The sequence below is a fragment of the Nycticebus coucang genome, chromosome 10 (assembly GCF_027406575.1).
Source record: "Nycticebus coucang isolate mNycCou1 chromosome 10, mNycCou1.pri, whole genome shotgun sequence".
NCBI classification, from domain to species: Eukaryota; Metazoa; Chordata; class Mammalia; order Primates; family Lorisidae; genus Nycticebus; species Nycticebus coucang.
The window spans coordinates 41,061,740-41,086,520 of NC_069789.1; the positions used below are offsets into that span (position 1 = coordinate 41,061,740).

At 37.3% G+C, this 24,781-nt stretch overlaps 1 protein-coding gene across 2 annotated transcripts in view; it reads left to right on the top strand.

Annotated features, from left to right (window-relative positions):
- The window catches only part of EPRS1 (glutamyl-prolyl-tRNA synthetase 1), a 116,712-nt gene that overhangs the window by 36,859 nt on the left and 55,072 nt on the right, over positions 1-24,781 (top strand). The window contains exons 7-15 of one of the 2 annotated variants that reach the window (XM_053606388.1): positions 1,779-1,905; positions 2,590-2,782; positions 5,205-5,376; positions 7,571-7,804; positions 9,623-9,707; positions 10,304-10,363; positions 10,659-10,679; positions 18,155-18,265; positions 23,801-23,937. In XM_053606388.1, coding sequence (XP_053462363.1) covers positions 1,779-1,905; positions 2,590-2,782; positions 5,205-5,376; positions 7,571-7,804; positions 9,623-9,707; positions 10,304-10,363; positions 10,659-10,679; positions 18,155-18,265; positions 23,801-23,937 — 1,140 coding nt within the window. The remainder of the gene's footprint in view (positions 1-1,778; positions 1,906-2,589; positions 2,783-5,204; positions 5,377-7,570; positions 7,805-9,622; positions 9,708-10,303; positions 10,364-10,658; positions 10,680-18,154; positions 18,266-23,800; positions 23,938-24,781) is intronic. The other variant, XM_053606389.1, reaches the window with a different exon arrangement.

Genomic DNA, 24,781 nt, shown 5'->3' on the forward strand with positions numbered 1-24,781 from the left:
TATATAGCCCTTTATTTTATGTAGAATATTTTGAGAAGCCTTAAATGCCTTGCATTCAACTTGTTTGCATTAGGCATATAAACCTTTTTTTTGTTTGTTTGTTTTGGTGGTTCTTTTTTTTGTTTTTGAGACAGAGTCTCACTCAGTTGCCTTGAGGTGGAGTGCTGTGGCCTCATAGCTCACAGCAACCTCAAACTCCTAAGCTCAAGTGATTCTCTTGCCTCAGCCTCCTGAGTAGCTGGGACTACAAGTGCCTGCCACAATGCCTGGCTATTTTTTAGAGACAGGGTCTTGCTCTTGCTCAGGCTGGTCTGAACTTGGGAGCTCAAGCAATCTGCCCACTTCAATCTCTCAGACTGTTGGGATTACAGGCATGAGCCACTATGCCCAGCCTGCATATAAACCTTTCTTAAAATGGAATCTGGAATGCTGCATGAAATCCTAAAAAGTGAATTGACTTTAAAAATGATAAACACATAGAGGGTTGTACTTTTCCCTCCCATACTGATATTGACTCAGATCAATTTCTTTTTTTTTTTTCTTTTGAGACAGTCTCACTCTCTCATCTTAGATTGAGGGCAAAGGCATCATAGCTCATAGTAACGTTGGCTCAAACAACCTTCTTCCCTCAGCCTCCCAAGTAGCTGGGACACACTACAGTAGCTGGCTGGTTTTTCTATTTTTAGTAGAAACAGGGCCTTGCTCTTGCTCAGGCTGGTCTTGAACTCCTGAGCTCAGGCAGTCTACCCTCTTCAGCCTCCTCTACCCTCCTTCTAGGCATGAGAGATCAATTTGTTAATGAAACTAGGTGACTGTTTTAAAACAGTGTGACTGCTAACTGTCATTATTAACTGTTACTATTAAATAATAAAAGTTGGTGAGAGCTGGCTGTTTAAACATGCCTATTCCCTGCCCAATGAAGTACTTTCAGCAGTAGTGATATAGGATATGGCTGTTTACCTTCCTCATTGATGGAGGATGATATTGTATCATACAACCTTCCACGGTCATTTTCAGCCTATTTAAGGCTGATGGTGTATTAATAAATTTGCCCAAATAAAGTATCAAGGGTTGAAAATGCAGAAGAAATTGCAAAAGATACACTGATGGTTATTTTGGTTTGTGTGATTTATCAACAGAGCCTATGATTTATTTCTTTATGATTTTTATCTGCCTGTAGGAACAGAACAGTGTTTTCATCAATTATGATTCATATGGAGTGTTGGTGCTGATGAGCCTTTCGGGATCATTTACTTAAAATACTTTTATTTTGGCATCTGATAAAACAAACCTAGAGACGTGGCTTCTCTGTGGTTTCCGAATTCTCAAGTGTCTCTCATTTAACCATCACAGTGACACTGACAATCTCAGAGGAGCTTTTCTGCAGTGGGCATGCAGTTCTCAGTAGTAGCAGGTCTTACTAAAGATACAGTACTAGGTAGCACTGGAAATAGTATTTGAAGCAGTTTTTCTCCAGTTAAATGATGATTCCTCTTAATGAAAAGAAATGATTCTCCTTAAGGTTGTAATGTTTGCAAATATCTTGTCCCGTTGTGAGATTTTACATATGAAATTGTTTCTTATGATTATTTTATAAATGTGGTCTTTTTTCTTCCTGTCAGGGTCTGATTTTCTATATACTACTTCTTGCTAGGAAAAAAATATGACTGGAGTACCAATTAGAAAGATTTTTGTTCTCTTCTCCTCAAAAAAGGTTAAGTTTAAGTATTTAGTTAAAACATGTTAATGAGTTTCTTTGTGAAATGTTTTTGTTTTAGTTACTTACACATTGGGCATGCAAAAGCTGCTCTTCTGAACCAGCACTACCAGGTTAACTTTAAAGGGAAACTGATCATGAGATTTGATGACACAAATCCTGAAAAGGAAAAGGAAGATTTTGAGAAGGTAATTAAAAGTGTAGTGATGACCCTTTGTCAGAAAAGTTAATTAAAATTAGAGGGTGACCTAATACCTTCATGGTATGAGAATAAATTTTTCCTCATTGCTGCTTCCCCCCCTTCATTTGTATATACCATGTCTGAGACCTACGACAACAAATATTGAGCTCCTGTATCAAAATACCTAAACATACTTTTCTCTTCCCCAATTGTAGAATTTGCCTTAAATGCTGTTTTTTCCTCTAAGTACCAGTTTTTTAAATGAATTGGTTACCAGAGGCAGATTTTCTCTTTGTCATATAATCTTATGAATGAAATAAACACTAAGTAGATATTAGAAAATGTGAAGGTTTCCTCGCCTCGTATCTTTATTCAGAAACATTATAGTATATTCAAAGAGAGGGCAAATAATTATTAGCTTGATTAATATTAACCGGCTTTTCCAGAGTAAATGAAAGCTCCATCATGACATCAGCTTTCTCAACTGGAAATTTAGAGGCTAATATAGTGAATATTTATCTCTTTTTTTTCTTTTTTGATCTAATAATACCATACAACTTCCACAATCATTTTCAGGCTATTTAAGGCTGATGGTGTATTAATTCATTTGTCCAAATAAAGTATCAAGGGTTGAAAATGCAGAAGAAATTGCAAAAGATACACTGATGGTTATTTTGGTTTGTTATTGCAGGTTATCTTGGAAGATGTTGCAATGTTGCATATCAAACCGGATCAATTTACTTATACCTCGGATCATTTTGAAACTATAATGAAATATGCAGAGAAGCTAATTCAAGAAGGGAAGGCTTATGTGGATGACACTCCTGCTGAGCAGGTGAAGGCGGAACGTGAACAGCGGACAGAATCCAAACATAGGAACAATTGTAAGGCACATTTAGTGTTTTATATTTTAATTGATATTCTTATATTCTTCTTTAGTATTATAGAATATGATTTCTCTTCTATGAAAGCTGCTATTTTGAAACACATTTGGGAATATTGTTTATATGTTAATTCATCTCTTAGAAATCTTTTTTTCTTTTTTTTGTCATCTTTATGTTCTTATTTTTTTTTTATTAAGTCATTTGTACATAGATCATAAACACATTTATGCCATTATGGGATTCGATGTGTTGATTATTTGTACAAATTGGAGTGCTTACATCCTAGTAATCAACATAGCTTTCACCTCATTTACCCAATTACAGCATTAAGACATTTGTGTTCTACCCTGTTTTCCCGAAAATAAGACAGTGTCTTATTTTAAGGTGTGCTCCCAAAGATGCGCTAGGTCTTATTTTCAAGGGATGTCTTACCTTTCCTGTAAGTAGGTCTTATTTTCGGAGGATGTCTTATTTTTGGGGAAACAGGGTATACCTGATAGATCCAACTTGTACTTGCATTTTGCTCCATAGGTCTGGTCCCCCTACTAACCCTCCCTCTATCACCTCACCCCTTATTTCTTTGTTAGAATCACAACTGCATATGAAGTGTCCATACCCCTGCCATCTCACTTAATTCATTTAGTCTTTTGCATTTCACTTATTCCATTTGTAGGATTCTTTATGCAACAGTTTGCTTAATTTAAATAATTAGCCTTTCTAAAATGTTTGATGGTAATGTTATAGTCACCCAAGTCATCCTTTCAGTTAGTGGGTAAATGTGAATATAAGCTCAGGACTACTCTATATCTCTGAAATACATCTGTATCACTTTACTAAAGAGCATATCTTTCTTAGTCATGCTTTAGCTCTTGAGCTTCTAAATTGAGCTATTTTCATTCTGTAATTATGTTGCTAGAACTTACATACTATATTTAAATTTTGAGTGTCACATTTGCAATGTATAGTAAATTCAAATTATTATGGTAAGTCTTTTTTTTTTTATTTTGAGAAGTTTCTCTACGTTTTCTAAGATAGCTGGACTTTTAGACCTATTTTGATTCTTAGAGGGCAGGTAAATTGTCCATTGTATCTTTAACAGTTTAGTAGAAAATTGTTAACAGTTCTTTCTTATTCATAGGGGACAGGTTTTCAATATTCTGGTAGGTAGAACCATAGTCATTCAAGAATCAGACTCCTTTTTTCTGGTATCAAACTCTGTATCACTGTCTGTTTTCTGTCATCTCTAATTGTCCTTGATTCAGGAGGATTTTGGTTCTCAATGAGAAGACTGAAGGGGATTTCAGGGAACCCAACATGGCTCAGGCTCTTAGTCCAAGGCATATTCTTCAAACAGGCACAAGCTGTAGTGCCATAGCTTGAGGGCCATAAGGGCCAGGTAACACCATTCTGTCCTTTGTGTATGAATGAGATGGCAAAGGAAGAGACTGCTTCTGCTTTAAGGCAGGCAGTTTTTGCAGGGGTCCTCAAACTATGGCCCGCGGGCCACATGAGGCGGTGTGATTGTTCCTGTTTTGTTTTTTTTACTTCAGAATAAGATATGTGCAGTGGGCAGCGCCTGTGGCTCAGTGAGTAGGGCGCCAACCCCATATGCTGAGGGTGGTGGGTTCAAACCCAGCCCTGGCCAAACTGTAACAAAAAATAGCTGGGCCTTGTGGCGGGCGCCTGTAGTCCCGGCTACTGGGGAGGCTGAGGCAAGAGAATCACCTAAGCCCAGGAGCTAGAGGTGATGCCACGACACTCTACCAAGGGCGATAAAGTGAGACTCTGTCTCTACAAAAAAAAAAAAAAAAGATATGTGTAGTGGACATAGGAATTTGTTTATAGTTTTTTTTTTAACTATAGTCCAGCCCTCCAATGGTCTGAGGGACAGTGAACTGGCCCCCGGTTTAAAAAGTTTGAGGTCCTCTGTTTTTGAAATGAATCTTTCTCTGTCACCCAGGGTGGAGTGCTGTGGCGTCATCATAGCTCACTACCTTCCAGTGATTCTCAAGTGATTCTCCTGCCTCAGGTCTCCTCAGTAGCTGGGACTACAGGCACATGGCACAACACCTGGCTAATTTTTTAAATTTTTTGTTAGAGATGGATTTTGCTCTTCCTTTGGTGGGGCTTGAACTTCTGACTTCAAGAGGTCCTCCCAGAGTGCTAGGATTACAGACATGAGCCACCACACCCAGCTGTGATACTTCTTTCATTAAAAAAAAAAAAAAAAAGCATTTGCTCTTGGTGCCAAATATTGGAACCAATAACTTTGTTTTTAAATAATAGTGTTTTTAAACTAATGGAAATGTGTTCATAATAAAAAACAAGAACATGAAAACTTGTATCAAATGGAAGCACTAGTAAAATAATTTGAATTCAGCCACGTTAGATAAAGTATACAAGAACTCTTTTTTTTTAATAGCTATTGAGAAGAATCTACAAATGTGGGAAGAAATGAAAAAAGGGAGCCAGTTTGGTCAGTCTTGTTGTTTGCGAGCAAAAATTGACATGAGTAGTAACAATGGGTGCATGAGGGATCCGACCCTTTATCGCTGCAAAATTCAGCCACACCCAAGAACTGGAAATAAATACAAGTAAGTCTAGACCTGTTTTGATTCTTGAGTCTTTGAATATGTTAGGTAGCCTTTTATGCTTTCTTATGATTCTCTCTAAATATGAAGTAGATATAAAGAAGTCAAGAAATCTGGACTTTTATTATTCACAGATTAACTGTCTCTTTGCCTTCTGTAAAGTTATGTAGCCTTTTAGGGGCTGTTACTCACTTGTCAGTTAAGGTTGTATTAGTTTACATCTATAGAAGTCCTCAAGTCTGCTTAAAGTTGTTTTTTATGTATTGATTAGGTTATACTGTGGTATATGTTTAGATGAAGATACTTATCTTCCTATAATAAGCTTTGATTCTGGGTGGCACCCATAGTTCAGTGGGCAGGGCTCTGTCCAGGTACACCCAAGTTGGTGGGTTTGAACCTGGCCTGGGCCAGCTAAACAACAATGCCAACTGCAACAAAAAAATAGCCGGGCATTGTGGTGGGTGCCTGTAGTCCCAGATACTTTGGAGGCTGAGGCAAGAGAATTGCTTGAGCCCAAGAGTTGGAGGTTGCTGTGAGCTGTGATGCCACGGCACTTTACCGAGGGCAACAAAGTAAAAAGAATAAATTTTGATTCTGCTATATGTAAATTAATTCATTAAAGTAGTAATATTGAAAATTTATAGAAATCTGAACACTACAAGAAAGTAGCATGTGTTTTGCAAGCTTGGATTAGTTTTCTTTGTGAGTCTGCAGGTTAACAGATCTTTGTTTTTAAATGATTCCCCCTCCAAAAAAAAAACCTACTTTAAATACCATACAATATATTTCTTTCTTTCTTTCTTCTTTTTTTTTTTTTTAGAAACAGTCTTATTTTGTCACCCTCAGTAGAGTGCTGTGGCGTCACAGCTCACAGCAACCTCCAGCTTTTGGGCTTAGGTGATTCTCTTGCCTGAGCCTCCCAAGTAGTTGGGACTACAGGCGCCCGCCACAACGCATGACTATTTTTTTGTTGCAGTTTGGCCAGGGCAGGGTTCGAACCCACCACCCTCAGTATATGGCGCCGGCACCCTACTCCCTGAGCCACAGGTGCCACTCATATAATATATTTCTTGTACTTTGGAGAATCCTATCACATGCAAATGCTGAACTATAACTTCTGAAGAGTAATGGTGAATGTAAATGTTTACCTGGTTAGCTAATGTGACTTTCTTTAAGAGGTATGGATGTGTGTCCATATATAGACAAACACTTATGTGTGTAGTTATCTGGTATATATTATTGTATTCGAGTGCTTATTTTACTAAGCAGATCCTTTACATTTGGAAAATAAATTGGGATACACATTTTCAGTATTAAATAATTGCAAAGCATAATGCAGTAGTATCGTAAGTTGTATCTTAAAAATTAGAAGGTATAATATAGTAACCTATTTTTAAAAGTTCAAATTTATACCACACGTACATTGTTATTTTTAAGACTGCTATATCTTAAATGTAAATTTATAATCTAAAGATTTTTCTGTTTTATTGGTTATTACTAGAGAATGATCTCTTTTCTAGAGCACATTTAACTACAACTGTTACACCCTTAAGTTTTTACTTGAATGGGGGATTACTAAAGGTATTCCAAAGCTAAATTTCCTCAAAATTAGTACATACATTGTTTATTGCTTCTTACCATGATATACATTGGTTGTTAAGAAATATTGTGATTGGCTCAGCACCTGTGGCTCAAGCGGCTAAGGCACCAGCTGGTGGGTTCGAACCCAGCTTTGGCCCACCAAACAACAGTGACGGCTGCAACCAAAAAGTAGCCAGGCACTGTGGCGGGCACCTGTAAAATCGCTTGAGCCCAGGAGTTGAAGGTTGTTATGAGCTGTGATGCCAGGGGTACTCTACCCAGGGCGACAGCTTGAGGCTCTGTCTCAAAAAAAAAAAAAAGAAAGAAAGAAAGAAAGAAATACTGTGATTGTAGAATTTGCCAAGCCAATACTTAATTGTGTCTTAAATTGCAAATTTGCTCATTTGTTTGAATAGTGATTGGGTAACCAACCCATTGTTGTTGAAAGCTAATAGTTTTTGTGTACTTTGAGTATTATGAGTCATAAACCTGTTAGTTTTTAAAGGAACCTCTTAACTTAAAAAGAATTATATTTTAAATTAGTATTGCTTATAATGCCTAATCTATGATGGAAAGGGTAAAAATGTTGTATGTTTTTTTCTTCCCTTTTTTCTAGTGTTTATCCAACATATGATTTTGCATGCCCCATAGTTGACAGCATTGAAGGTGTTACGCATGCCCTGAGAACAACAGAATACCATGACAGAGATGAACAATTTTATTGGATTATTGAAGCTTTAGGCATAAGAAAACCATATATTTGGGAATATAGTCGGCTAAATCTTAACAACACAGTGCTATCCAAAAGAAAACTCACATGGTTTGTCAACGAAGGGCTAGTAGATGGATGGTATGTTTCTGTTACCTAGAACTGACATATATATCAGTGATTTTTTAAACGGGGTGAGGGGATATGAAGAGTAATTGGGAGGAGGTGGAGTGGGTAGACCTGTAGAATTCCTGGTTCTTATCTTCATTTCAGCCAGTGCATTAGAGTCCTCCCTTGTTTGAATGCTTCAGAGACGGAGTTCCCATTGTGGACCATGGCACATTAGAATGAAAAACACATATGGGGGTACATCCTCCACAGATTTTAGCATGTAATAGAAAAGTGGATATGACCCTGGTCCTTCAGATACCTGATTACCAGTCTCCATGCTCTGCTGAGGCTCTGAGCTTTTTCTTTTCCATTAGGTCCCATGAGTCAAAATACCCATGAGTTGAAATGAATGTGTAAATGGTCTCTACCTTGGTGGTGCCTTGTGGAGCAATTGCCCAGAGGATTCAGTACCTAGAAAAAGCATGAAAGTCTCTGTAGCATATTCATAATCTATATGGGGTTTTTAATGAAAAAAGATGAAATAAAAATTAAAATGATTTTATAAACATTATCTAGGTAATGAAACCTGTTCAGATGGGTTACCAGGCTTATAAGTGTTAGAGAATGTTTTTAACCTAAATTAACAAGAATATATATGTTAGTTTATATTAGTATCAACATAATACTGAGTTGGGTACATAGTAAATATATGTTGAAATAAGTATTTTAGCCAGGCGTGGTGGCTTATGCCTGTAATCCTAGCACTCTGGTAAGTTGAGGAAGGTGGATTGCTTGAGCTCAGGAGTTCAAGAGCAGCTGAGCAAGAGTGAGATCCCATCTCTACCAAAAGCAGAAAAACTAGGTGCTGTGTTGTGGTGGGTGTCTAATCCCAGCTATTCAGGAGGCTGAGGCAAGAGGATCGCTTAAGCACAAGAGTTTGAGGTTGCTGTGATGCTCCGGCACTCTACTGAGGGTGAGAGCAACAAAGTGAAACTGTCTCAAAAAGAAAAAGAAATATGTATTTATACTGTTGTACTGTAGAGCTGAATTTGATAAAAGGCAAGTTTATTTTGAGCCCTGTAAAAAAGGATATTATTGCAAACTTACTGAGGTTTGCAAATCCCTGCAGAATATCATCTGCGTAATTTTTGTTACAGTCCTAAGGGCTTTATAAAGTATATTCAATACAGGAATGCCAGGATACCATTCTTTTATCTAATTTTCATGGTCATATGTAGAATAGAGCTTTTGGATATTTGTTAAATAAAATCAAATAAAATGGGCTGGGTGTGTTGGATCACATCTGTAATCCTAGCACTCTGGGAGGCCGAGGTGGATGGATTGCCTGAGCTCATGGGTTCTAGACCAGCCTGAGCAAGAGCGAGACCCCATCTTTAAAAATAGCCCGGCGTTGTGGTAGATATCTACAGGCCCAGCTACTGGGGAGGCTGAGGCAAGAGAATTGCTTGAGCCCAAGAGTTTGAGGTTGCTGTGAGCTCTGATGTCATGGTACTCTACTGAGGGTGACAAACTGAGACTGTCTCAAAAATAAAATAAAAACAAAGCATGAATTTTCCATATTTGAAAATATCACCATTGTGCTTTTTTTCAAATGTGCTTTTACTATTTACATTACATTATTTCATGCAGTATTTGACAAGTTAACGGTTTTTCTTTTCCTTGAACTTGAGTTCATTGATACTATAATCTGCCTAATTAGTATAACCAACTGTTAACCATATGTTTAATAAGCTGAATATAATTTATTATTCATTAAGATATTTTCTACATTTCCTATCTACACATTTTAAAATCTCCTTGGTACTTCAACATTTGCATATTTCCCAGGGATGACCCAAGATTTCCTACAGTCCGAGGTGTATTGAGAAGAGGGATGACAGTTGAAGGACTGAAACAGTTTATTGCTGCTCAAGTGAGTTGTGGTTTCTTTTTTAGTATCTCTGTTAGAATTTTCACCTACCATCATTAATATTCATTTTGTTTTTAATGTCTCTGTTCTTCCTATTCCTTGTTTGTGCCTTATAACACAAGGGCAAAATTTTTTTTATTTTATTTTATTTATTTTTTTTTGCGTGTGTGGTTTTTGACCAGGGCTGAGTTTGAACCCACAACCTCCGGCATATGGGACCGGTGCCCTTCCCCTTTGAACCATAGGCGCCACCCAAGGGCAAAATTTTTTTAAAAAGAGTATGTTTAACACTGTTTATAATAGTGGAAAATTAATATTGCTTAAGCTCCTAAGCTAGAATTGGATAAAGGTAGCTGAAGTAATTTTACCAATGAAATGTATGACTGTTGACTGTGACCAGTATATGGACTGAACTTTTACAGTGAATCATTAAGGGTAACCAAATTAGTTTTTACACAGTAAGTTTTATATTTTATTGGAAGTAAACTTGCAAATATTTATTGGGTTTATTTTTTTCTAAACATAAGCTTAACTTGAAATAAAGAAATAATTCTAATTAATACTTTTTACTTTTAAAAATAATTTTATTGTTATTTTAGGGTTCCTCTCGTTCAGTTGTGAATATGGAATGGGACAAAATCTGGGCATTTAACAAAAAGGTACATGTTTTAACTCTTGATCCTCTTTTCTAATGCCTAACTCTTGAATAATAATACAAATAGAATTAATTAGTATGCTCATGGTAGAGATACATTTGTGACGAATATTACCATTTTGCAGACTTTCAGGAAAATGGAATGTTTTCCTTTTTAAAATATATAAAGAACATTAAGGCTATTAATTCTCCCAAACAAGTAGCAATGATTGAAGCAAACTTGGAATCATGAGGAATGGTAATAGTTTTTTCCCTACACATTTTATGAACACTCTGCATTTCATTTTTCTGCTTTCAAGCTGCGAGCTCTCTGTAAGAAGGTATTACTTAATGCTTTTATTTGCTTTACTTAAACATAGCTTGTAGCATATTATTTGTTATAACCTGAGATTATATGGCTTTGAGGCACAATCACATTTATATGAAAGACTTGTTTATACAAACCCACTGAAAATGCTCTATTCCTAGTTTTAAAAACCATGTCCTCTGGTTTTCTTAGTGGCAAAGGGAAGATTTGGCTAACTCCATTCTACTGTTCCCTTGTGTAATTAGAGGACATAGAGTTTTAAAATTACTTATTTTCATTGAGTTGTATTTAAGGTTCACTGATGACAGACAATTCCCATGTCTTACTGAATCTAGCTTTTTTTTTTTTTTTTTTAACTGTTTCTTAACTGAGAGTCAAATGAGGAATACTGCATATGGACATTGTTAATTACTAATTGGAAGCAGAAGCTTGGACACTATAATAAGGCAAATCATTAAAATGCCATGTTTTAAATTATGGTTTCTGTGATTGTGTTCCGTAAATTCTTATTTGGGGTGGCTGCTTGATTGTGCTGATGTCTTGCCTCAAGAAATAGTTGCTTGTTTTGCATGTGTCTTGTATTTTATTTTAGTCTTTCGTATTTAGTTTTTTGATATGTGAAGGAAATGTTAATTGGTTCTTTCTGTTGCTGCAGGTACTAATAATAAGTATGACTAGAATTAACTGGCAAAGTAACATTCATGTACTTTTCATTAACAATCCAATATTTGAAGATTTTAAGTTTCAGTAAAGTTAAACATGTATACTTAGTTCAAATATATGAAATGTATTTCATTATAGTAATATACTTCTGGAGAGTCTGTTAAGATGAATAGCACGTTTCTCTGATATCATTTTCACCTCTTTTAGATAATTCTTCTGTTTTTTTTTTTTTTTTAGAGACAGAGTCTCACTTTGTTGCCCTCAGTAGAGTGCAGTGGCATCACAGCTCACAGCAACCTCCTGCTCTTGGGTTTTGGCGATTCTCTTGCCTCAGCCTCATGAGTAGCTAGAACTACAGGTTCCCACCACAATGCCCAGCTATATTTTTTTTGTTGTTGTTGTTGCAGTTTGGCTAGGGCTGGGCTTGAACCCACTACCCCCAGTATATGGGGCCAGTTCCCTACTCACTGAGCCACAGGCACTGCCCTATAATATGTACTTTTAATTATACTTTTTATACCAAGAACTAAAATTGTATTCAAGTGTTTAAAAAAAAAAATAGAAGAAAACTATTAAGGGCTAGAGTACAGTAATACTTCAACACTTACTAATTCAGTTTTGAAACACAGAAGTACTTTTTTTCTTATTTGCTAACTAACATTGATTTGTGGAATTTCTTTTTTTTTTTTTTACAATTTGGCTGGGGCCAGGCTTGAACCCACCACCCCCGGTATATGGGGCCAGCGCCCTACTGCCCAATTTGTGGAATTTCTTTATGAATCATTGTTCTGTTTTATAAGCAAACCTTATTTTTTCCATTCTTATGAGTTATCATGTTACACAATATTAGTTTTAAATGTCGATTTATAAATATAGCATACATTTTGTGAGGAAGGTAGTAGACAAAGCCTGAGAGTTTTTCTTTGGAAGAAAATACCATGAACTTGGCAAATACAACAGTTAGTAGTTTAGTTATTTATGAAACCTGACAAGGTTCAAGTGATTGTTTAACTGGCTCAAGGGTAAGTGATATCTGTGAAAAGTTACAAGATCACAGTACAGAGAGGGAAAATAATCTTCTTGTTACAAAACAAGTCTTATATAACAGGAGGACTGAATGACCACAGCAGCACTTATTAAAATGTCCTCAGTGGGTAAGACATCTGAGTAGGAAAAAATCCTTGCCCAAGACTACTTTCCCAATGCAGAATAAATTAGATTCATGGCCAGATATGGATATACGAGACTAGAGGTAAGGTCAACAAAGTGTTTGCTACGTTATGTCTCCTCTTTTCTATCTGAAGCATTTTTTTTTTTTTATTTGTTTGTTTTGAGACAGAGTCTCATGTCGCCCTCCATACGGTACCGTGGTGTCACAGCTCACAGCAACCTCCAGCTCTCCGGCTTAGGCGATTCTCTTGCTTCAGCCTCCCAAGTAGTTGGGACTACAGGTGCCTGCCACAACACCCAGCTATTTTTTTGTTGTAGTTTGGCCAGGGCCGGGTTCGAACCCGCCACCCTTGGTATATGGGCTGGTGCCCTACCCACTGAGCCACAGGCACCGTCCAATTCTTCTGGTGTTTATTGCTCATATCTCTAAGTCAAGATTGAGTGTTGCTACTTTAGTTTTTAGTGTTAGGCGTTATTAGTCGACTTCCCATGGTGGAAGATGAAGACTTAGGTCTTTTACATTTTCTCATGACTTTTTGGTTTATTTCATTTTGATTTTCCCCTTCATTTGCTTACTTTTCTAATTCTGTCCAGGAGCTGTCTAAATTCCCCACTGAGATATTAGGGTGCTGGAATGTATTCTTTCAGTTTCATTTGGAGATATCTCTCCAGAGCCTCCTGCACTGCTCTAGTCTGTTCTGGATTAGTGGCCTTTTGGCGTCTGAGGCACAATTATCTTCCCAGGTCCTGCATCATCATCGTCCTGGACATTCCCTCTGCTTTTGTCCTGTAATATGTTGCCTAGCTCTTAGATTTTCCTTCCTTTTTCATTACCTTCCTCTGGTAGCTCCTTGAGAAGTAGTCTGGGATCAAGATGACTGTTTTTTTTAATAACTTTAAAAAAATTTTTTTTGCAGTTTTTGGCCAGGGCCGAGTTTGAGCCCACCACGTCCGGTATATGGGGCCTGCACCCTACTCCTTTGAGCCATAGGCACCACGCGAAGATGACTTTTTAAAAGACCTTATATATGACCTGTTAGTTTACTTTGAACTTTCATGACAATGTGCCTTGGAGAGGGTCTGTTTTTATGTATGTCCACTGGAAGAACATGTGTCTACCAATCTAGAAACTTACTACTTCAGCTCTGAGAAACTTTTTTGAACTTTTCCTTGTGTTTTGTTTTTTCTATCTTGTGTTCTCTCTTCTCTCTGGGACTCTTCTTTATTCATTCAAGATACTGTGGCCTCATGGACCAGTTCTCTCATTTTATTTTCCTTTTCATTTTTCATCTTGTCTTTTTTATGTTCTTGTAGACACATGTAATTTTGTCTTCCTGCCTTTCTGTGTTTTTTTTTTTTTTTTTCTCTTTGCTGCACTCAGAGTGCTGTGGCGTCATAGCTCATAGCAACCTCAGTCTCTTGGGAGCAAGTGATTTCTTTTGCCTCAGCCTCCTGAGTAGCTGAGACTATAGGCACTCACCACAATGCCCAGCTATTTTTAGTGATGAGGTCTCACTGTTGCTCAGGCCGGATGCCTTTCTGGTTTTTTTTTTTTTTTTTTTTTTTTTGAGACAGAATCTCACAGTGTCATCCTTGGTAGAGAGCTGTGGCATCACAGCTCACAGCAACCTCAAATTCTTGGGCTTAAGTGATTCTCTTGCCTCAGTCTCCAAGGTAGTTGGGACTACAGGCACCACCTGCCACAATGCCCGGCTATTTTTTCTTTCTTTCTTTTTTTTTTTTTCAGACAGAGTCTCAAGCTGTGTCCCTGTCTAGCGTGCCATGGTGTCACAGCTCACAGCAAACTTAAGCTCTTGGGTTTAAGTGATTCTCTTGCCTCAGCCTCCCAAGTATCTGGGACTACAGGTGCCTACCACAACGCCCAGCTATTTTTTGGTTGTAGTTGTCCTTGTTGTTTAGCAGGCCCTGAGCTGGGTTTGAACCTGCCAGCCTCTGTGTATGTGGCTGGTGCCCTAGCCACTGCACTATGGGCGCCACCCACCCTGCTGTTTTTGTTGTTGTAGTTGTCACTGTTTAGCAGGCCCGGGCCCAGTTTGAAACCATCAGTCCCAATGTATGTGGCCAACGCCCTGACCACTGAGCTGGGGGCACCGAGCCACCTTTCTGTTTTTGATTTATGGTTATCATTTTTCACAATTTCTTTTGTTCTGAATTTTCAAAATAAGTTCCTATTCCCATGTCATGCATTAATATTAATAGTAGGGCTTTCTTTAGGATTTTTGTATTTGTTTTGGTAGTTTTTCTTTTCTCCAGCTTGTTTCTTTTGGTTTCCTTCTTATATAATAAGGTTTTTCTAAGATGTCTGATTAGTCTTGGTTACTGTTCACATTTAATATGGGGAACTAAAGAGTGATTGGAAATCATAAGGATAAGAATTGAGCTTCACTGTAGAGTGAGTCGGCTGAACTAGTTAGCTGGGCAACCAATGACATAAAGCAGTAACTTTATGTCATTTCTCTTGGATTATATATACAGTTTTTTCAGAGGAGAAAGTGAAGGTATGTGAGTATTTTTAGTCTGCTTTGTTTATCCTGAGATCTGTAGGATCTTTTTTTTGTTTGTTTGTTTTGTTTTTTTGTTTTTGCAGTTTGGTCAGGTCTGGGTTTGAACCCTCCACTCTCGATATATGGGGCTGGCGCCCTACCCACTGAGCTATAGGCGCCGCCCATCTGTAGGATCTTAACCATTAAACACCATCTTAAAAACTTTGCACAGTTTGTAATCATTCAGTAATAAAAAGGAAATTGTTCCACTCACATTTTTTGTTGCTATTGCTGGCCTTCATGATATCTTTCTTCGCTAACCATTCTTTCTTTCCCTTAAAGTACAGTTCTCTTGGAGTTTATGTAACTCAATCTCTAGTTACGACTTTCTTATTTTCTTGCTTGCTTTGTCTTTCAAGCTCAAAGCGAATCATCAATGAACTAAGTTTAGTTCATGGCATTATAAAATAAGAGTTAGGGCAGAGCTAAACCACCATTCTTTGGATACGCTCCTACTCTTACTAATTTAGGATTTCTAAAAGCAGTTTCTGTTAAAATCAGTTGGAGTTCTTTACCTGCTCCTTTGGAGAAGGAGCTCTATGTATAGAGTTAATTGTACATGGTAAAGAAAAAAATTAGAAAAACAGATGAAGGGGACAGTGAGACATGGGGAGGTTAGTAATCTAAATATCTCTCAAAAAATACTGTGATCCTTGTTTTCTAAACTGACTTTTCATCTTGACAGAAAACTAGTACATGATTTTTCTGTATCGTGGGTGAATGGAACATACCTAATTCCCCCAACAAACGTTTGCCCTAATAATAGTAGGGACATTTCAAAATCTTACTTTGCATTAACCTTGCAAATTTTCTTTTTCTTTCTACCTGTGTTAAGGTTTTAACTTTTCAGTTAAGGCAGAAGAGTCAGTGCTTTAAGGATTTCATTTCAGAACTATTACTTGTCTCCATGAACCTTTATTTTGAAATTAAAAAATTTGTATTATGCCTCAGTTTTAAAAGTTTTTCTTAACTTTCATCTCAAGCTTCTTGCATCTGGTCCCCAGCTAATAAAGTATGTAGAGACTTCCCGCCCCCAAATAAGGAATCTTCCTTCTATTGAAAATTGTTTTGAAGCTCAGCGCCGTTGCTCATGGTTAGGGTGCTGACCACATGCACTGAGGCTGGTGGGTTGGAATCTGACCTGGGCCTGCTCCTATACAACAATGACAGCAGTGACAACAATAACAAAAAGCCAGATGCTGTAGAGGATGTCTGTAGTCCCAGTTACTTGGGAGGCTGAGGCAAGAGAATCACATAAGCCTAAGAGTTTGAGGTTGCTGTGAGCTGTGACGCTATGGCACTCTACTGAGAACATCCTAGTGAGACTGTCTTAGAAAAAAAAAGAAAAAAAATTTTTGAGTCAACCGTAATAAATGTAACAAAATTATAAATAGCTGTTGAAGGGGGCATGGAGCCCCACTCGATTTAGTTACTAAGCTATTTCTCCTCTTTTCTGCCTTTCCTTTCCCCTCCACTTGGTTCTATCTGGACACCCTTTTGATAGCCTAAGGGCTCTTTGGAGTAATTTGAAAACAGCTGACTCAAGACTCTTAGAAGTAAATAATTTTAGAGCTGAAAAGGGCTTCGAAACCTTTTAATCCAAGGTTTCCCAAACTTGCCTGACCTTGAGCATCTGTAAAATGCTTATTAAAAACAGGTTTCTGGAATTTACTTCAGAAAATTACAATGCTTTAAGGTTAAATAGCCTGAGAATCTTTGCTAACAATTGCCACTAATGATTATTATAATTAGTCAAGTTGTAGGAAACATCCTTCTGCTCTTTTTGTCAGCTGAGGAAATGGGTTATGTAGTGAACCATAGTGAGTTTCTTAGGTAAGGTCCTCTTACTTTAGCTTCTTTAAAGAAATGTATCTTATCTTAAATACTGAACTGAATAGCCACAAATTAAAAGCTTTTTAGAAGCTGAAAAAAGGAAGTCGTATGAGAATGACCTTTAAGCCTCAAGGAAAGAATGAAATAGTAAATTTAGAGAGAGGAAAGTGCTGATTTAGTACTGGCACGAAATACAAGCAAATGAGGAATAGCTGGTAAAAGAGAATCAAATAGTTTTTCAACCTTTGCATGAAAGATCCTCCAAGTATGGCTTTTTTTTTAGTTCTTTCAGAATTTTCACAATATTATTTTTTCAGTAGCTGAAAAAAAAAACCCTCAAAACAAGCAAAAAAATCCAGCCCAACAGTCACAATAACAAAAAATACAAAATAAAACAAATAGCCAAATTTCATTAGCAATGTAGCTAATTTCCTACATCTTTCTAATGATAAAAAAAAACTCATTACTTGTCTGTTTGATTCTTTGTTTGCTTTTATCTAATTTTTCTCCCGTAAATTTTTATATAGTGTCTAAACACTGCTATTGTGGTGGTTGTCATAGATAATTTTAAATTGGACTGTTACGTAGGAAAGCGCAGAGCATAATGAATATGACCATTTATTCGTTTAATCTATAAACATTTATTGATTACCTATATCTATTGATTACCTATCCCAGGTACTGGGAATACAGTGGTCCATATATATATTTTATGTGTATAAATTTTATATGTATAAAATTATTCTATAGGATTGCCTTATTATAGTGATCTAATCCTGTTCTGCTTTTGATGGTGAAGTGTTGCCTAACACTAATTATAGAAAATGATATGAAACACAAATACCTATATTCCCTTACCTGGACTTCTCCAATAATACAAAATTGAATATCATATTTAACCGTAGGATCAATACATAACCCCACAATATACTTTTTTCTACCTTCTAATACTAGATTTTAAAATTATTTTCCAACTATTTCTAGTATTATGCTTTAATTGGTTTCTTTTCTCTTGCCAGTAGCTATTCCTGAGAAAGAACTCTAAATCCTTCATGAAGGTTTACAAGTCTTGGTTTATGATTGCTTTTCTTTTTTTCTACTTGATTATATATATTTGAGAAGAGTTTACACATAATGAGAAAATTAGTAAATGCAGTAACAGGAAAGCCAGTTAGTATTCCTATGCTGTTATTTATTTTATTTATAATGTTCTTTAAAAGTATTTCAGTGTTGTAACATGAGGATGTACTTGTTGCAGGTTATTGACCCGGTGGCTCCACGATATGTTGCATTACTGAAGAAAGAAGTGATCCCAGTGAATATCCCTGAAGCTCAGGAGGAGATGAGAGAAGTAGCCAAACATCCAAAGGTTATTACCCTAAAGTTTCATCAATGTTTCCTCTCTATTAAAGGAAGGAGCAGTATAATAAAAGGGGAAATGTGCTGTCGTGATAATAGCATGATCTGGGGATTATTTCTATTCAACATTGTTTGTCAGGATTTGACACAAGTTGAAGTAAATTTCCTGCTGAAGTTGTTTATCCTTGCAGTAATCTATGGCATGTCACACAGAAATGATACACTCTGGTGGGGCTTATTTTATATTCTGTAGAGATCGCATATTAGTGTGCAATACAAATTCCTCTCTTCCAGGAAGAGAGGTGACATATTATGATTTGGATAAAGATTTATCTAAATTATTTATTATTATTATATATTATTTATTATAAATATAGTAATTTAGTTTAAACTATTTTACAACTGTCATTTTAACAATAAACATTCTTAAAAAGCTTTATTCTCATCATTAAAATTTTAAATAATATATTTCAATAATATATTACTATTATATATTATTATAATATCGTCTTCATTATTAAGATAAAGATGACATATTATGATTTGCATTCTTATCCTCATATGGAAGCTGAGGTACATTATCTAGTAAAGAGGTTATTCACTGTCACCTTTGTCTTTAAGCCAAAATATTAGAGCTACTAATGTTGAAACACAACTTTGCTTCATAGTCTGCCACACTGCCATTTGCCCTGTTTTGGAAAGTATAAGTGAAGTGAAACTGATATCTATCTAAATTCCAAATAGAAATCTTAAATACAGGTAGCATGGACTTACGCTGAGTTAAGCTGTGATTGTCTCGGATAGTCATTACTGCTCAGTGGACCATCTTGAAGCAAAGTCAGGTTCTTTATTTCTGCTTGTGGGTAATCTCTAAATAATTTTAGAGGTGGCACTGTGGCTTATGCCTGTAAGAGAGAGGTTGAGGGGAGAGGACCACTTAAGCCTAAGAGTTCAAGAATATCCTGGGCAGCATAGAGAGACTGTCTCTACAAAAAATTTAAAATATTAGCCAGGCGTGGGAGCATACACTTGTCATTCCATTTACTCTGGAGACTGAGGCAGGAGGATCTCTTGAGCCCAGAAGAAGTTAAAGGTTGCAGTGACCTGTGATCCCACCACTGCACTCCAGCCTGAACAACAGAGTGAGATATTATCTGGAACAAACCCCCCCCCCCCAAACAAAGTTATGTTCATGGACTAACTCATAACTATGTTAATAGTGTAACTCACGGGTGTGCTTGTGGCTCAGTGTGTATGGCGCCAGCCCTATAAACTGAGGGTGGATGGGATCAAGCCTGGCTCCTGCCAAACTGCAATAAAAAATAGCCAGGCATTGTGGCAGGTGCCTGTAGTCCTAGCTACTCGGGAGGCTGAGGCAAGAGAATCACCTAAGCTTAGGAGTTGGAGGTTGCCGTGAGCTATGATGCCATGGTACTCTACCAAAGGCAATAAAGTAAGACTCTGTCTCCAAAAAAAAAAGGAAAAAAAAGTGTACCTCACATGTAATATGAATTCTGAAGAGCTACAAATTTGAATTGTTGCTTTATGATTTTTTTTTCTACTAGTGACAATAGCTGATTTTTAATTTGGAAGATTTGAAGCCTGGTAAGATTTTGGATATGTGTTTTATTGATGGATTTATTTGTCATTGCCATTGCCCTTATCTTACATCTGATTGGTTTGATGAGTGAATGATGGTAACTTACCTATCATATCACTCACTATCTAATTAGTATAAATATGAACTTACTGAATGTTCCTTTTTAAGAGTGTTTATTGTTAAAATGACAGTTGTCAAATAGCTTAAATTATTAAGTACTGCTCATTGTTAAATAAGAGCTATTGATTAGGAAGCAGATTCTTAAATTGTGACAGGATTACTCAATTTGATCTGTGGGATTTTCATTATTACATTTCTCTCACGAAGTGTTCTACATTATTCTATTCTGAACCCAGCATATTGTGAGTTATGACATGATTTTTCTCAAATGCATTGATGCATTTATTGAACAGTTTCTTTCTTTTTTTTTTTTGAAATAGTCTTATTGTGTCACCCTCGGTAGAGTGCTGTGGCATCACAGCTCACAGCAACCTCAAACTCTTGGGCTTAAGCGATTCTCTTGCCTCAGCCTCCCACGTAGCTGGGACTACAGGTGCCTGCCATAACACTATTTTTTGGTTGTAATTGTCATTGTTGTAAGCCCAGGCTGGATTTGAACCCACCAGCTCTGGTGTACGTGGCTGGCACCCTAGCCACTGAGCTACAAGTGCCGAGCCTCTTTTTTTTTTTTTTTTTTGAGACAGTCTGACTTTGTCACCCTCGGTAGAGTGCTATGGCATCAAAACTCACAGCAACTTCAAACTCTTGGGCTCAAATAATTCTCTTGCCTCAGCCTCCCAAGTAGCTGGGACTACAGGCAACCGTCACAACGCCAGCTATTTTTAGAGATGAGGTCCTGCTCTGGCTCAGGCTGGTCTGGATCCAGTGCACTCAGGCAAAACTCTCTAGGTCTCCCAGAGTGCTAGGATTACAAGTGTGAGCCACTGCGCCCTGGCCAATTTTTTTTTTTTTTCCTGAGACAGAGTCTCACTTTGTCACCATCAGTAGAGTGCTATAACATCATAGCTCACAGCAACCTTAAACTCTGGGGCTCAAGCGATCCTTTTGCCTCAGCCTCCAGAGTAGCTGGGTCTACAGGGTCTCAATCTTTCTCAGGCTGGTCTTGAATTCCTGAGCTCAGGCACTCTACCTGCCTCAGCTTCCCAGAGTGCTAGGATTACAGGCATAAGCCACCATGCCTGGCCTTATTGAACAATTTCTAAACATATATCGTTTAATGTTTATTTCAGTAGGTCTTCTTTTACTCTTTTTCTTTTGAATTCTGCCAAATAAAAACTGAAATTTAACAAATACAGCATTCTTTTTATTCCTTTGGGTTTTTTTTGTTTTTGCTTTGTTTGTGACTTTTTTTTTTTTTTTTTAATTATCAGTCTCACTTATTACCCAGGCTGGAGTGTGGTATTATCAACCCAGCTCACTGCAACCTTAAGTCCCTGGGTTCTTGCAATCCTCCTGCCTCAGCTTTTTGAGTAGCTGGGACCACAGGCACCGCCATAGTGCCCAGCTAATTTTTCTATTTTTAGTTGAGACAAGGTCTTGCTTTTGCTCAAGGCTGATCTCAAACTCCTGAGCTCAAGTGATTTTTCCACCTCGGCCTCCCAGAGTGGTAGATTTATAGGCGTGAGCCACTGTGCTTGGCCATTTATTCCTCGTATCTGTCTGTCTTCACCATATAATATATACGAGGAAGGCAGAAATTTTCTCTCTTGTATTTTATATTTGCAGTATATATAAAATACTTCTTTTAAATTTTGTCTTCTAAAATCTGAAAAGTCCACAGTTGCCTGCTAAGGTCTTATCTGGTGTGCTATATGTTTGATGGACGCTACTCATGAATGATTTTGTTTTCTCTGTTGCTACCAAAGCAGTAATGAGATTCTAAGGGTAGGAAGCAGGTTCCGGTTGAAGGGCTGTTAAGTGATAAATAATACTATCTTAACTCTTAAATCAATAAATGATTTTTTTAAGCTGGAAGTAATTTTAGGGGCAGGTTGCCTCATCTAACTCCCATTAACATTAGTAGTCAGGTGGCTGACCCATTGCCATATGCAGGTCATTGCAAAAGTTTTGAGATACACAAAAATCAAGAAACATAAAATCCACAGTTGCAAATACATACATACATACATACATACATATATATATATATATATTTTTTTTTTTTTTTTAGAGACAGAGTCTCATTTTGTTGCCCTCGGTAGAGTACCATGATGTCACAGGTCACAGCAACCTCCAACTTCTGGGCTAGGCGATTCTCTTCCCTCAGCCTCCTTAGTAGCTGGGACTACAGGCACCCGCCACAACGCCTGGCTATTTTTTTTGTTGCAGTTTGGCTGGGGCCAGGTTCGAACCTGTCACCCTTGGTATATGGGGCCAGCGCCCTACCCTGAGCCACAGGTGCTGCCCCACAGTTGCAAATATATGAAGCCATCCTAGCAACATCGATAAACTGAGCAAGTTGAAACTTGCGTAAGTGAATCAGGATGCTGCCAACTGGGTGTCTTGGAAGTGAAATCATAACACAGTCTATCTCAAAATTTTTGTAGTCCTAGTGCTGTGGCTTACACCTATAAACCTAGCACTCTGGGAGTCCAAGGCAAAGAGGATCCCTTAAGGTCCGGAATTTTTGAGACCAGCATGAGCAAAATGAAACCTTATTTCTACTAAAAATTATCTCGGCATGGTGGTACATGCCTGTAGCTACTTGGGAAACTGAGGCAGGAGGATCACTTGACCCCGAGAGTTTGGGGTTCCTGTGAGCTAGGCTAAAGCCAGGCATTCTAGTTGGGGCAAGACTCTGTCTCAAAAATAAAAATAAAATAATGATTTCTACTTTGAGGCCAGTGTGATTGTTATTGTAAGAAGTATGTGTTGTTTAAATGCTAAGAACAGAATTGGGAATAGCTTTATGTCAAAAAATAGATGGAGTCCTGGGTGTGCTGGCTCACTCCTGTAATCCCAGCACTTTGGCCAGCCCAGTGGGTAGATTGCTTGTGCTCAGCAGTTCAAGACCAGCCTCAGCAAGACCAAGACCCCGTTTCTAAAAATAGCTGGGCGTTGTGGCAGGTGCCTGTAATCCTAACTACTTGGGTGGCTGAGGCAAGAGGATCACTGGAACCCAAAAGTTTGAGGTTACTGTAAGCTATGATGACACCATGGCACTCTTCCAAGGGTGACAGAATGATACTCTTTCTCAAAAAAAAAAAAAAAAAAGAGCTGGGCGTGGTGGCTCATGCCTGTAATCCCAGCACTTAGGAGGCTGAAGCAGGTGTCTTGCTTACAAGTTGAGACCAACCTGAGTAAGAGCAAGACCCCGTCTCAAAAAAATAGTTGGACGCTATGTAGTCCCAGTTACCTGGGAGGCTGAGGCAGGACAATCCCTTGAACCCAGGAGTTTGAGGTTGCTGTGAGCTAAAAATGCCATGGCACTCTACCAAGGGTGACCAAGTGAGACTCTGTCTCACCAAAAAAAAAAAAAGTTGGAGAAAAAGTAAAGTTGCCTTTTTTTTTTTTTTTTTTGAGACAGAGTCTCACTTTCACATGTTGGGTAGAGTACCCTGGCCTCATAGCTCACAGCAACCTCAAAACTCCTGGGCTCAAATGATTTCTTGTCTCAGTCTCCCAAGTAACTGGGACTTCAGGTGCCTGACACAGTGCTCTTGCTCAGGCTGGTCTCAAACTCCTGAGCTCACGTGACCCACACTGCCTCGGCCTCCCAGAGGGTTAGGATTAGAGACTCACATGAGCCGCTGCGCCCATCCTAACACTTCTGAATAGGATTTTCGTTTAATACAGCAATGAACTGCCAACAGCATAATAACAGAGATAACTTGTTTTGTTAAAAAATGAAAATGAATGTATAAATCTGCATGCTGGGTTTAATAAATTGTAACTTTAGCCAACACCCTCCTTTTCTTTTATCAGAATCCTGATGTTGGTTTGAAGCCTGTGTGGTATAGTTCCAAAGTTTTCATTGAAGGTGCTGATGCAGAGACTTTTTCAGAGGGCGAGATGGTTACGTTTATAAATTGGGGCAACATCAACATTACTAAAATACACAAGTAAGAACTTTTTCAAATAAATATGGAAGAAACGTCTTTTTATGTACTTATTAAACATTGCCTAATGGAGACTTGTTATGCTGCAGACTATAAATCTGCCCAGACACAGGTACTGCAAATTCTGGACCAAAATTTAACTTTTTTCCATATACATATTCCAATTTACTAATAGGGTATCTTTCACTTGTGGTGTTGAAAATTAATGTAGTTATAAAAAATAGTTCTAATGTTTTAGAATCCTTTTTTAATCACCTCATTATATAGTTGCCTGGTGGGGGCATTCTTTGTATGAAATAGAACATAATCTTCATCCTAAAATTTACTTTAAAATTGATTGTGATGATGAATATAATTTTTTAGTTACTGTAAGTGTGATACACTTATTTGTTCTTCAGATTATATAAATGGAACATAGTATGGTTAGAATTAATTTATGTAAATGCTAAAATCTTAATTGCCTCATCATTACATATGATTGCAAGTAAGTACTAAATGTTTTTACATGAAGTATTTCAGATTTTAATATGTTTAATACTTGTGACTTGATGAATATGTTCATGTTCTTTGTCAAATGTATATGGTTTTCTTCTCTGGTGGATTGATTAGTATCTGGATAAGAGATTATATTTTATCCATCTAATCTGTTAACCAAGGCATGTCTGATATATTAGAAGTGCGAATGAATGTTTGATACGAAATTTTTCCAAAGAAAGTTCTTTTTCCAAAGAAAGTTCTTTTTCCATTGTAAAGTAAAATAAGTTATTTTGTAATATTAAAAATAATTATTATAGAACTAAATAATGCATTTATGTTAGTTATTTTTTCAAATGCTTTTCAATTTTAT